The following is a 14,323-nucleotide window of genomic DNA, read 5'->3' as shown; positions in this document are numbered from 1 at the left end:
GAATGCTGTGTTGAAGCTGATGCACCCTGGTATATGTGGTATGCATATCCCAGGAGGCAGCAGGAAACCTAATTCTCCCCTATGTGAGAAAAGGAGGTAGGAAGCAGAGCAAGGCCTCATTCACACAGTTGTGAATTTACAACCATTTTTGATTCACAGATCTGAATGCAGCTGCATTGTATTCAATGGAGACATTTACACAGGTGCGTAAACATGCAATGCGTTCAGATCTGTAACCAAAAATCTACGTATAAGGACATGCGTATACCACTGAGAAAAGAACAGGACAATTTAATGGATCTATTTACAGATCATTTACACAGGAACTCTGATCAGTAACATTTTTACGACTATGTTACAGCCATGTGACAGCAACCTTAATAAGATGAATAGATTTTTTTTTTAAATCTCAGATGGTGGACGGAGAATAAATAGGACTGTAGGGATCCTGTATAATAAATAAAAATAATAGGGATGAAAGGGTTTTGCATAAATGAATGTCTAGTGTACACATAAACATGAGTGGCAAATTACTGAGAAGCTTTATGGACTCTGGTAGCGTACAGATCACACAGGTAACCAGGATAAGTGTGAGAAGCCATCCCTAGGACAGCTCTGCCAGCCACTTGCCCTGCCCTCCTTCTCTGTACACCAGCACACTCCCTTGAAAACTTCCGAGAGTAGAACCGGTGCTGCAGCTCTCACTTCCGGGTTATCAGCCAATCACCTGCAGACACAACACAGCACTCGAGCGAGCCGGAACGTGGTTGGAAGGCTGTGGGGGGAATGCCTGTAATGCAAATCCAGCGAGCCGGGCGATACGGAGAGCCCTACATAGGCCTGGCTACCTCCCGTCTACTATGCGGCTGCCCCCGGCGTTCTCCGCCATGTACACAGCCACAAGTAGACGAGAGAGACCAGTCCTGGTCTGCACAATAATCAATTCCACCTCAAACTGCAGCCAGCATACCTGGCAATATGAATGTTACCGGTTACCGCTATGTTAAGTCGATGAAAGGATACTACGTGCAGTGAGCTATATATATATATATATATAATTATAACAATATAGAGAGAGAATATATCGGCAGAAGATAAGAGCACTCACCAGCAGGACTAGGACACAGGCCGGGTCGGTCAGTGGTAGGAAGATAGCGTGTTTCATGGTCGGCATGCCTTGGCTGCGGCTTATCTCACCTCACACCATAGAGCTCTGCAGGATAGCACTTCGCTAACACGACCACTTCCTAAGCCAGGACTAGGATCTTGATGACGTTTGGGTCACATGACAGGGCTCACCGGTGACGGCACCGTGACTTATGACCGCCCAGTTTGAAGAGCCAGTCAGAGCGGGAGGACAGGTCTGAAATCCTAGGAGTACAAAGTCATTACTCAACTCTATAGTGGAATGTCTCTTTATGAGCCTTGCCAACGCTCTGCTCTGAGATGGATTTGGAGGAGTTAAAAAATAATCAGCAGCCTTTGAAGCCTTCAGTGATAAGGGGAAGTGAAAGGTCCAAAGGATAACGACCTATGCTGGCCATACACTAGTAGATTTTCAGATGCATAGCCCCCAACTGTCCCTGATTTGAAATAAAGTCCTTCTTTCCTTCTCATTTGTCCTTCATTTTTATCCGATCTTTATAGTTGTATATAAAAATTCCCTATTTATCTTTCAAAAAGGGTTTCCCAGAGCTAAACCTTTCATCCAAATTCTAAACTGCATTTAAAAAATCTCAAAAACCAGTATAAAGGAAGAGTAGCGGTGAAAAAAAAAAAAAAAAAAATGCAGGTTTACCAAATTTTTTATTTTTTTTTGTATAATTCTCCTTTGACCAATCGCTGACCACGAGCGCAAATTGCCATACCTGTACTGCGATTCCTGGGGATGTGGTCACGCCCCCATTAGCCAGCGGAGAATCTGACTCACGGGGACAGCGGCCGCAATTGGTGTCAGGCACCCATGATCACTCCCCGTGGAGAGAGAGAGGCGGTCTGCTGTTGTAAATACAGCTTCTGTGTTCCTCCTAATTAGGATCAGTCCTCGTTCACACTGGGGCAACCTGTCAGGCGACCTGGTCGCCTGACAGGTCGCCGTAGGTCGCCTTCCATAGAGAAGCTGTGGACCCGTTCTAATAGGAGTGACACAAGTCGCTCCGACTTAGAAAAAGGGTCCGGAGCTTCTTTGGGGCGACCCGGAGCGACCTGCATAGACTTCAATGTTATGAAGTCCGTGCCGGCCGCTCCGAGGTCGTGGTGCGAGCAGCATACCGTGACCTGTGAGGTCGCCCCGGCAAGTAGTGTCGCCCCAGTGTGAACGGGGCCTCACAGGTCTCTGTGTTGATTCCACAAGCCCATCCCCCTCACAGTTAGAAAACACTCCCTAGGCATACGCTTAACCCTTTAAATGCCCCTGAGTTAACCCCTTAACTGCCAGTGTCATTATTACAGTAACAGTGCATATATTTAGCACTGATTACTGTAGTAATGTCACTGGTCCCCCAGTGTCAAAAATGTCAGTTAGGGGTCAGATCTGTCTGCCGCAATGTCGCAGTACCGCTATAAATCGCAGATTGCCGCAACTAATAGGTTAAAAAATAAACAAAATTGATGTAAACCAAACAAAATACACTTATTGGGATTTTTGTTTACCAAAAAATATGTAGCAGAATACACATTGGCCTAAAAGGATGAAGACATTTGATTTTTACATTTTTTTTTTTATTAGGAAGGAATGTTATATAGCAGAATGTAAAAAATATTGGGTTTTTTTGAGAATTGTCGCTGTTTATTTGTTTATAGCGCAAAAAAATAAAAATCACACAGGTGATCAAATAGCACCAAAAGAAAGCGCTATTTGTGGGAAAAAAAGGACATACATTTTATTTGGGTACAGCGTCGCACAACCACGCAATTGTCCGTTAAACTAAGGCAGTGCCAAATCACAAAAAAATGGCCTGGTCATTTGGGGGTAGAACCTTCTGTTCCGGAAGTGGTTAAGGGGGTATTTCATGCCTGCTATTAACCACTTAGTGGTAAGTAGATAACCAAAGGGGGCAACCCCTCATGCAGCACGGATCAAGCACTCAAGCACTTTATTATTTCGGGAGGATTGATATATGGACATTTTATTGTTTGTTGAAGCACTTTATATGAATTTATATGAATTTTTTGAATTATTAATTATATGAATTTAAGCATATTTGCACAGTTATCTCAAAGCAGCGCTGCAATCACTGACCATTATATTTCAAAAGAGCACTAGCACTTTTCACTGCAGCAAGCAGCTTACACAATTATTTTTGCACAAAACTTAGCAGTTTAATCACCAAAAATATACACACCATAAGCGCGAGGTCCTACAGTCCTGCAATTTTGCGAATAGGTGTCCCTCATTCCTATCTCGAAAAAATGGGACGTCTGCAGACGAGAATACTCCCACGACCATTGGTAAGAAAGTTCTTTCGACTTTCGATGACTGGATGAATGTCGTTCAAAAATTTTACTTGCTTTTAACATTTGGTTTTAGAATGAATGCAATTCCTGAATAATCACCACATACACTGTACACAAATTTGCCCATTTGTGACTAATTTTCTATCCTGCACTTTTGAATTTTCTCGTCACTGGTAGGAAACAAACATCGATTTGACCCCAATAATCCAATCACTGTCCAAATCTTGCCGCCTCAGCCTCCGCAACATCTCCAAAATACGCCCCTTTCTAACCAAAGACACAACAAAGCTCCTAGTTCACTCCCTGGTCATCTCGCGCCTCGACTACTGCAATTCCCTTCTAGTTGGCATACCTCTACACAGGCTATCCCCCCTTCAATCCATCATGAATGCTGCCGCCAGACTCATCCACCTTACCAATCACTCAGGGTCCGCTGCTCCTCTCTGTCAAGCCCTCCACTGGCTTCCCCTCACCCAACGAATTAAAGCGGAGTTCCGGGCACAGGAGTCATTTTTTACTAAACATACCCCCGGGACAGTCAGGGCTAGCACATTCCACAATGGCTATCCTCTGATCTGTCCCGGTTCGCACTTACCTTTTAGAAGAAATACTTACTTATAAAATTTCTTCCACAGCATTTCCATCTCTCTTGTGGGCAGCTGAAGCCGGCGCGGTCCTCTTCTGTGTCTTCTTCCGCGTCTTCTTGTCCCAGAATGCGCCGCACCGGCCCCTCTCGTCACTTCCGGCGTGGCGCCGCATTCCTCCACAGCTTCTGGGCATGCCCAGAAGCTGTTTAGCAGGGGAATGCAGCGTCGCCCGGAAATGACGAGCGGGGCCGGTGCCGTCGCATTGATTCCTGGGAGCTGTGACGTTCAGCTCCCAGGAATCATAGCGAGGCAGGAAGTGACGGGGTGAGCCGCGGCTCCGAGGGAGGAAGTACTCTGAGGTGAGTATCTTCGATCTTCAATTGCAAGGTAAGTAAACAAAAAAAATAACTATCCAATTCCTTTTCAGGTGAGGCATACCTAGCGGAGGGGCATAAAAAAAATTTCGTTTTTGTGCCCGGAACTCCGCTTTAAATTCAAAATACTTACAACAGCTTACAAAGCAATCCACAGCTTAGCCCCTAGCTACATCACAAGCCTCGTCTCAAAATACCAACCTAATCGCTCTCTTCGTTCCTCTCAAAACCTCCTGCTCTCTAGCTCCCTCGTCACCTCCTCCCATGCTCGCCTCCAGGACTTTTCCACAGCCTCTCCAATCCTATGGAACTCCTTACCCTTATCTGTGCGATTATCTCCTACTCTATTAGCTTTTAGGCGATCTCTGAAAATCCTCCTTTTCAGAGAAGCCTATCCTACCAACACCTAACAAATATACCTCCATTTTCTCCATCAACCCATCCCCCTCGGTTACTGCCTTTTGTTTCACTTGACCCTCCCTTCTAGAATGTAAGCTCTAACGAACAGGGCCCTCTAGTTCCTCCTGTTTTGAACTGTATTGTAACTATATTGTCTTCCCTCACATTGTAAAGCGCTGCGCAAACTGTTGGCGCTATATAAATCCTGTATAATAATAATAATAATAATAAATTGAACATTCCTAAAATAAAAATTTTTGAACAAAAATCTATAGGTGTATGGCCAGCATGAGGCTTATAGAGGTGCAACCAAGTGTGTGTTTTTTATTTTGCACGTTCCCTTGCGTCATGTTTAGGCCTGCCTATTGTAAGAGAACTATGGCCAAAGCTTTTTTGCCCATGCTTCTCTTGTAGGTCAATGGAGAACACTTACTTTTGCTTTCCTGCGACCCGAATTCAGTTTATAGAAGGCTGTTGCCCCTAGCGTGAGTAGAATACAGAACATATGGTAAATAGAGGCTTAAGTATGAAGAAGGGTGAGAGTAAGTGCATAGAGCATCCCCTAGCTACAGAGTAAGGTAGGGACAAAATTATTAAAGGCAAACAGACAATGTTATACTTTTCTTATAGATCACAGGAGGGCAGTTAGTTTTGCACTTCTGTGACCAGTGACATCACTCAGTCGATCCAGGCTCAGGAAAGATCCTGACTTTACAGTCAGAATCCACCCAGATGCCTGGCCTGGCAGCTGGCTCTGCCTCTCAGTATTAGCTCTGATTACACTGTTAGACTCAGGAATTAGGATCAACCAGTGCAGATATAGAATTGTGGATCAACCAGTGCAGATGTAGAATTGTGAAGGGGACATTATTTAACCACATCAATACCAGGCACTTTCACCCCCTTCATGCACAGGCCAATTTTCAGCTTTCAGTGCTGTCGCACTTTGAATGACAATTGCACAGTCATGCCACACTGCATGTTACATTTTTATCTTTTTTAGACAGAGCTTTTTTTTGCTGGCATTTAATCACCACTGTTACATAGTTACATAGTAGGTGAGGTTGAATAAAGACAACAGTCCATCCAGTTCAACCTATGTAGGTGTGTGTGGCTGTAATCATCTCACATACCCCTGAATGTTCTGATCCTTGAGATGTACGTCTAATAGTCTTTTGAAAGCCACCATACTACCTGCAGAAACTCTTGTGGTAGAGAATTCCACAATCTTGTAGCCCTAACAGTAAAGAACCCCCCACGTTGCCTGAGGTTAAAAAGCTTCTCCTCTAATCGCATTGTATGCCCCCGAGTCCTCATGCAATCCCTTCAAATGAACAGCTTTTTTTCTAAGCTGAGATCCCCATTGAGATATTTAAAAATTGCTATCATGTCCCCCCTCAGGCATCTCTTCTCCAGGGAGAATAAATCAAGCGATTGCAGACGCTCTTCATAATTAAGGTCCTTCAATCCCCTAATTAGTTTTTTTGTATTTTTTGTTAAACAAACTAAAATATACTATACCAAAAACTTTGAAAAAAAAAATCTTTTGTTATCTGCTTATTTAATATTACTTATTATTATTTTATTATTATTATATAGGATTTATATAGCGCTGACAGTTTACGCAGCGCTTTACTACTTGAGGGTAGACAGTACAAATACAATACACTTTAATACAGTAGGAATCAGAGGGCCCTGCTCGTTAGAACTTACAATCTAAGAGGGAGGGTCAAGAGATACAAAAAGGTAATAACTGTGGGGGATCAGCTAATGGAGAAAAATAAAAGTGCAGTTATTAGGTGGTTGCCATTTAGGTTTCTCTGAAGAGATCTTTTTTCAGGGATCGTCTGAAAGTGGACAAAGTAGGAGATAGTCGGACAGATTGGGGAAGAGCATTCCAGAGGATGGGAGAGGGTCGGGAGAAGTCCTGGAGGCAAGCATGGGAAGAGGTTACAACAGTGGTGTATTTAGGTTTTGTGCTGCCCTAGGCCTGACTAAACTTCTGCACCCCCTAATTTAAATATGACCCACCCCTTCCAGTAAAAGCCACACCCTTTCCTGTTTATGACCCACCCTGTTATCTGTAAAACACAGACCATAACCACAGTCTGTCAGTGCCTATCAGCATAGCTTCATCAGTTCCCATAAGTTCAGCCTCATCAGTGGAGCCTTATCAGTGCTGCCTTTTTACTGCCTATCAGTGCAGCATATGAGTGTGGCCTAATCAGTGGTCACCAGTGCAGCCCCATCAGTGGTCACCAGTGCAGCCCCATCAGTGGCCATCAGTGCAGCCCCATCAGTGGCCATCAGTGCAGCCCCATCAGTGGCCATTAGTACAGCCTTATGTCATGGGATTAGTAAGATTACTCTTTTAGGATATTTGGACTTGTGTTTGCTGCCACTGATTGTAATTATAGGATTATTTCCCTTATTTGTATAATAAATAGGAAGTCCATAGTCATTATACAAATAATGAAATATTTTTTTTTTTTTTTTGCTGCCCCCCTGCAAAGTGCCGCCCTAGGCCTGGGCCTTGTTGGCCTAGGCCAGGATACAGCACTGGGTTACAAGGGAGCTTGAGAGCAGGAGGTCCTGGGAGGAACGAAGAGAACGAGTTGGTTGGTATTTTGAGACCAGGTGAGTGATATGGCTGGGCGCCAAGTTATGGATGGCTTTGTAAGTTATGGTTAGTAACTTGAATTTAATTAGTTGGTTGAGTGACAACCAATGGAGGGATTGGCAAAGAGGGGTAACAGACACAGAGTGGTTTGCAAGGTGGATGAGCCTGGCAGCAGCGTTCATGATGGACTGAAGGGGGGGTAGCCTAATTAAAGGTAAGCCAATGAGACGGGAGTTGCAATAATCGAGGCGAGAGATGACCAGGGAGTGGATTAGAAGCTTTGTGGCATCATTGGTTAGGAAGGGGCGTATCTTGGAGAGGCTGTGGAGGTTGAGGCGGCAAGCTTTGGACAGTGACTGGATGTGTGGCCGAAAGGATAGTTTAGAGTCCAGGATTATACCTAGGACCTTGGCATGGGTGGATGGGTTGATAGTTGCGCCATTGATGTTGACAGAGAAATCAAGGGAAGAGGAACTTGGGGGAGGAAATATCATGAGCTCGGTTTTAGATAGGTTGAGTTTGAGGAAATGATGTGACATCCAGGCTGATATGTCTGTTAGTAAACTGGTGATGCGCGAGGAGACTGATGGAGTGAGCTGAGGGGTGGAGAGATAGGATTTGGGTGTCATCAGCGTAGAGATGATATTGAAAGCCATGGGAGGCAATCAGCTGACCCAGGGAGGAGGTGTAGATTGAGAAAAGGAGTGGTCCAAGAACAAAACCTTGGGGGACCCCGACAGAGAAAGAGAGGAGAGGAGGTAGTAGAGTTGTAAGTAGCACTGAAGGTGCGTTGGGATAGGTAGGATGAGAACCAGTGAAGAGTACAGTCACGGAGGCCAAGGGAGTAGAGTTTTTTGAGGAGGAGGAGTGGGTGGTCTACTGTGTCAAAGGCAGCAGAGAGGTCCAGGAGGAGTAGTACAGAATAGTCCATTGGTGTTTGCTGTTAGTAGGTCGTTTGTGAGTTTAAGGAGAGCAGTTTCGATGGAATGTTGAGGTCGAAATCCGGACTGAAGGGGATCAAGAAGATTGTTCTTAGTCAGATGGTCGCTCAGTTGGTTGTAGACCAATTCAAGGAGTTTGGAGGAGAATAGAGTTAGAGGGTGAGCGTAGCATGTGTGAGGGAGCAGGATGCAGGGGGCAGGTGGTTAGATGGGTGTTAGATATAGTCCAGCAACCTCATTAATACTAGCAGGAACGAGGGAAGTAATGATTGTACCTGTGGATATGGGTTGTTAAGTGGGGGAGGTTTTGTAACGGAACCGGTGACCCACACTGTGTTTTTGGACTTCCGTCAGTATACGGCTTCCTTGCAGTCATAAACATATATACCAGATTTTCCCAGCCGCCCTCATACAAAGCTAGCCAACAACTTAGCTTGTACTGGAATCACTCTTTATTGAACAGGCACAGAGAATTTATATACAGCATGGACCTCCCCCTCGTGATCATATTACAACACACACAGATCAGGGGTTGCCCGATTACATCATCATATGCAGATGAAATTGTATACAGAAACAGAATTAACCTGAGCTAATTATCTAGCCATCTGGACAGCACAATGTGGGCTCATTAACCTTTTAACAATGGGACAGGCAGACTTAACACAATCCACATTCCACCTCAATAGATAGACAATAGGACAAGACTGCCAATGACAGTCTGTCCGTCTCCTACATTGAAGTACATGGAATACACATCTATGTATTACTATGATTATTTAGGAGTCAGACTTCTTGGCAACAGGCTATAGGTCTCACAGTGTAAATTGGGATTAAATCTTCATATTTCTTGAGAGAAAAGGGTTGAGGTGGCGAAGGTTTCTACGGGTAACTGTTAGGTGGCTGGAGGGAGAGGAGGTGGAAGACAGGGAGAGTGCAAAGCTAATTAGGTGGTGATCAGAGAGTGGGAGAGGTTTGTTGGAGAGGTTGCATGGAGTGCATAGATAGGAGAAGACAAGGTCAAGGGTGTTGCCAGTGGAGTGTGTAGGAGCAGGGGCAGACGTACAGGGGTCATGAATAAAGGAAAGGTTTGGGACTTTGAATGAGGTGGAGACCAGAACGCTGGGAGACATGGGTAATAAAAACATTTTATTACTGTACAACATCAATAGACACAGTACAACATGTAAAAAGGCAATTCATGTATAAACAGCATATTACAAACATATCGGTCAGTCTGATGCATTTGCAGGTACACAAAATATGCATAAAGAGTATAAGGACTATGGCACTTCGTATTGGCCACACAGTCCAAAGTTGCTACATTATTGCCATACTGTAGGCGGTCTGCAGGGTGCACCATGGTAATGAATGTTGAATCAAAAACTTACTGCAGCAGTCATGGACCTAATATATATCATGTGTTGAATCACACAGAATTGCAATAAACATTCAATAGGTAAGTAACTGTTTAAAATTGATTGAGTAGCGATTAATTTCTGTATAGTAGAAAAATGTATGACATCCTTGTAGCTCTACGCGTTTCATTGCTAAATACCACTCTTCAGGAGCGGATGCCAAACAACTCTGTAAAAAAGTATAAATGTAAAAAAGTATAATTGTAACTATTGATCGACTAAAATCGCATATATGAAAATAAGGAGGGAGGAAAGGGTTATCCAATCCTATGGTTACTTACAAGATGGCTGTCATTAGCAAAGTGCGGCCCTGTGGGCGCAGGGCATCGCATGCGCCTCCCCCGGGAGCTGTGGTGGTAATCCCCGCAGTCCCGCACAACGCACCACACATATCACCATAAAAACGAAGTGCAGAGTAATGAAAAAATGTGGGTTGCAGCTGTGTTGCTGTGAAAAAGCAAAAAAACTACTAAGAGTCTGAAATAACAAAAGTATGGGAAAGATGGCATGTGTAGAAGTGGTGGACCAAAAAAGAAAGAACTCTCCACAGCCCAAAAGAAATAAAAAGGGAAAGAAAATATTTAAATAAATGAATAAATAAATAAAATATAGGTAGCGATAGGAAATACTCCAAGAGAATCAGTCAGAGTAACCAAGTAGTAAGTAGGTGCAGCGTATCCAAGAATAAAAAAAGTATACAACAAAGTATTAAAAATATGGTTACCTTAAATGACTGCATCAAGTGTTATAGTAGTATACATGTGTAGTCTCTCAAATCCTGAATCTGAATGATCTGTGGCAAACTAGGGGATATATATGTGCATCAGCACAACCACGGGTGCCTCCCAGCGTCACGCTGATTGCTAATTGGTAAAAGGTGTCTCCCAATTAAGGCAAACCTACTGCCAGAAGAGGGAGTGATACACCTCAGACACAAAGCAATTATAGATTTAAACTAATGGTATCTGATGCTAAGACGCCAAAGGACGCACAGCAAAAGACACAAAAACGTGGCGCCGACGCGCATCGGAAAAAACCTGCCACACCCCCCATGCTGGCGAAGCAGGGAGGGGAGAGGCAGGGCACCGATATGCGTCGCAGCTCCCTGGTATGGAGACCAAACAAATGCCCAGCCCACAGGACCGCACAATGACAATGAAAAATAAATAATTGTATATCATGAACAAGAGGAACCATGATTGCCATGCTGCAGATAGTGATGAAAACACATCCAACCATAATTAGATAATATAGGGTAATCTGTATATAAGGGTATGCCCCGTGGTCTGTGAAGCCACCTCCATCCCTATTAGTCAAACTAGAAAAGGCAGGAGTTGGGACTTTAAATGGAGCACCGAATAAATAAAGGAAAGGTTTGGGACTTTGAATGAGGTGGAGACCAGAACGCTGGGAGACATGGGTAATAAAAACATTTTATTACTGTACAACATCAATAGACACAGTACAACATGTAAAAAGGCAATTCATGTATAAACAGCATATTACAAACATATCGGTCAGTCTGATGCATTTGCAGATACACAAAATATGCATAAAGAGTATAAGGACTATGGCACTTCGTATTGGCCACACAGCCAAAGTTGTTACATTATTGCCATACTGTAGGCGGTCTGCAGGGTGCACCATGGTAATGAATGTTGAATCAAAAACTTACTGCAGCAGTCATGGACCTAATATATATCATGTGTTGAATCACACAGAATTGCAATAAACATTCAATAGGTAAGTAACTGTTTAAAATTGATTGAGTAGCGATTAATTTCTGTATAGTAGAAAAATTTATGACATCCTTGTAGCTCTACGCGTTTCATGGCTAAATACCACTCTTCAGGAGCGGATGCCAAACAACTCTGTAAAAAAGTATAAATGTAAAAAAGTATAATTGTAACTATTGATCGTCTAAAATCGCATATATGAAAATAAGGAGGGAGGAAAGGGTTATCCAATCCTATGGTTACTTACAGGGGTCGCCATGGCGACCGGGCCCCATGCTGCAGGGGGCCTGAGAGGGCCCCCTGTATGTATAGAGAGGAGGAACGGCAAGCGCAGCTGAGACCGAGCTCCCCCGATCCTCCTGAGAGAGCTGATCTCACATTGGAAACAATGGAAAGTGAAAGCACAGTGTGTGCTGTGCTCTCTGCCTCCCCCTACAGTGCAATACCCAGCAGGAAGTTACAGTCCTCTCTCTGACATTTTTAAAAAGGCTTTCTGCATGTATGTGCATTTATGTATGTATGTATGTATGTATGTATGTGTGTGTGTATGTGTGTGTTTATATGTGTGTGTATGTATGTGCATTTATGTATGTATGTATGTATGTATGTGTGTGTATGTATGCATGTGTGTGTATATGTATGTGTGTATAGTGTATGTATGTGTGTGTATCTATATATGTATGTGTGTGCATGTATGTATGTTAGTGTGTTTATATGTGTGTGGATATATGTACGTGTGCTTATATATATATATATATATATATATATATATATATATATATAGTGTGTGTGTGTGTATATGTGCTTATATATGAGTATGTACTGTATGTGTGTGTATGTGTGTAAATGTGCGTTTATGTACATTACTTTTAATCCTGACCCCATATATGTGTACAATCAGAAGTAATTTTTTTTTTTACAGCTTGTTCATAGTACCAGCAAGAAAATGCTATTCCTCTGAAAAGCGATCCATGCTCATATCGCTTTTTAGAGGCATTTGACAGGTGGTTAAAAGGCAATATGTTGCCTCCTCACCGCCTGTTTTAACCACCTAATGCAGGGGTGGGGAATCTGCAGCCCCCACAATCATTGCGTCTGTGGGCACGCTGTGGTCACTCTGCATTGAAAGGGGGCACGCTGTGGTTACTCTGCATTGAAAGGGGGCACGCTGTGGTCACTCTGCATTGAAAGGGGGCACGCTGTGGTCACTCTGCATTGAAAGGGGGCACGCTGTGGTCAGTCTGCATTGAAAGGGGGCACGCTGTGGCCAGTCTGCATTGAAAGGGGGCACGCTGTGGTCAGTCTGCATTGAAAGGGGGCACGCTGTGGTCAGTCTGCATTGAAAGGGGGCACACTATACCTTGATTTACTGAAGGCCCCTTTCACACTTTTGTGACCTCAAAGTCACGCAATTTTTTACAGCGTTTTTTGCCGCAAAGCAATGCCTATTACATTTATGCATACAGTTTGTACGGCCCCCCGAATGATGTTACAAAAATCCAAATGGCCTTGGCAGAAAAAAGGTTCCCCACCCCTGCCCTAATGCATCATCACTATGCTGTAACTGTGTACAATGCACACAATTGCAGGGTGGTTGTAGTGCAGCCCCATTCACCAGGGGGTATACCAGCCACAGCATGTGTCCACCCCCAACTGCTGTCTCTGCATCTACAGGGTGAACAGCTGAGGTTGGTAAAAACACAGTTAAAGCGTGTGGTTTTATCACCCCTCAACCTCACATGTGAACAGGCCCTTGGTTCACATCTGTGCAGCTGTGTGCTGTGTATAGGGCAGCAAATTCATTTCAGTGGGCCGCCCCACAGAAACACAGGGAAAAAATTCCCTTTTTTTTTTTTTATTGTGCTGCAGCAAAAATGCACCATGTTTGCCAATGTGTAGGGGTACCATTAAGAATGAATGACACCCCTGCATGTTTGTCTGCGTGTCAGGAACACGTGCAATTTTGCGCGTATTCTGTAACACGGAGTAATGTAAACCAAGCCTTAGACTGGGTGGGCCTCCAGACTGAAAATACTTTCAAGATGCCCTGACTGGAAAAAGATGGAGAAACACCGGCATAGAGGAACCAGTCTCTCCATTTTCCTCCTGCAGCCGCTGAATGCCTGGGGGAGGGAGAGGAGGAGAAGCAGGGGGAAATGAAGAGATTGGTTCCTTTATATGCAGCTACCTCCACAGCTCCTCCTATGCAGCTTCTTTCTGTTGCCCCCCCCCCCCCTCGTCCCTACAGCTCTGCAACAGAGCTATTCCTATCCATTTATTCTGTGCAGCTTCTGTGAGGCTTCAGAGAGAAGGAGATGGAAAGCTGTGTCTCAAAGGTGGAATATCAGGGGTCTGTTTAGACTCCTGATATTTCTCCTAAAAAAAAAAAAAAAAAAAAAAAAAAAAAATTTGTAAAAAAAAAAAAAAAAAAAAAAAAGGAATAAAGCAAATGGTAGAAAAATGTAATTAAAAAAAAAAACTACTGACACCAATAGCAGAACTACCACACAAACATTGCACTTGCGACCGGCCCTGGCGTTCCGCCACCAGGCTGGGAGGGAAGGGCCCCGTCCGGGGGGGCCCTTTATGGTTTCTTGCATCGGGGCCCTGAAGGTTCTAGTTACGCCACTGTGTATCCATTGCTTCAGGTCAAGAGATGAGGTTAGACTGAGAAGTTTAGAAGCAGTATTAGTATTAACAGGGATGTTGAAGTCACCAAGAATGTTTGTGGGGATTTTAGAAGAGAGAAAGTAGGGTAGCCAGGCAGAAAAGTCATCAAGGAAGGTTGATAC

The 14,323-nt window shown here is 43.9% G+C and overlaps 1 protein-coding gene across 1 annotated transcript in view; it reads right to left on the bottom strand.

Moving 5' to 3' along the window:
* ERP44 (endoplasmic reticulum protein 44) overlaps window positions 1-1,285 on the bottom strand; it is a 157,078-nt gene extending 155,793 nt beyond the window's left edge. The window contains exon 1 of the mRNA XM_082259931.1: window positions 1,109-1,285. Coding sequence (XP_082116057.1) covers window positions 1,109-1,174 — 66 coding nt within the window. The 5' untranslated portion in view covers window positions 1,175-1,285. The remainder of the gene's footprint in view (window positions 1-1,108) is intronic.
* Between the last annotated feature and the right edge of the window lie 13,038 nt (window positions 1,286-14,323).

Source organism: Pelophylax lessonae (genome assembly GCF_965119305.1).
Source record: "Pelophylax lessonae genome assembly, chromosome: 5".
Classification (NCBI taxonomy): domain Eukaryota; kingdom Metazoa; phylum Chordata; class Amphibia; order Anura; family Ranidae; genus Pelophylax; species Pelophylax lessonae.
The sequence above is the reverse complement of the archived record's forward strand: the minus strand, read 5'-3'. Positions and strand labels throughout refer to the sequence as shown.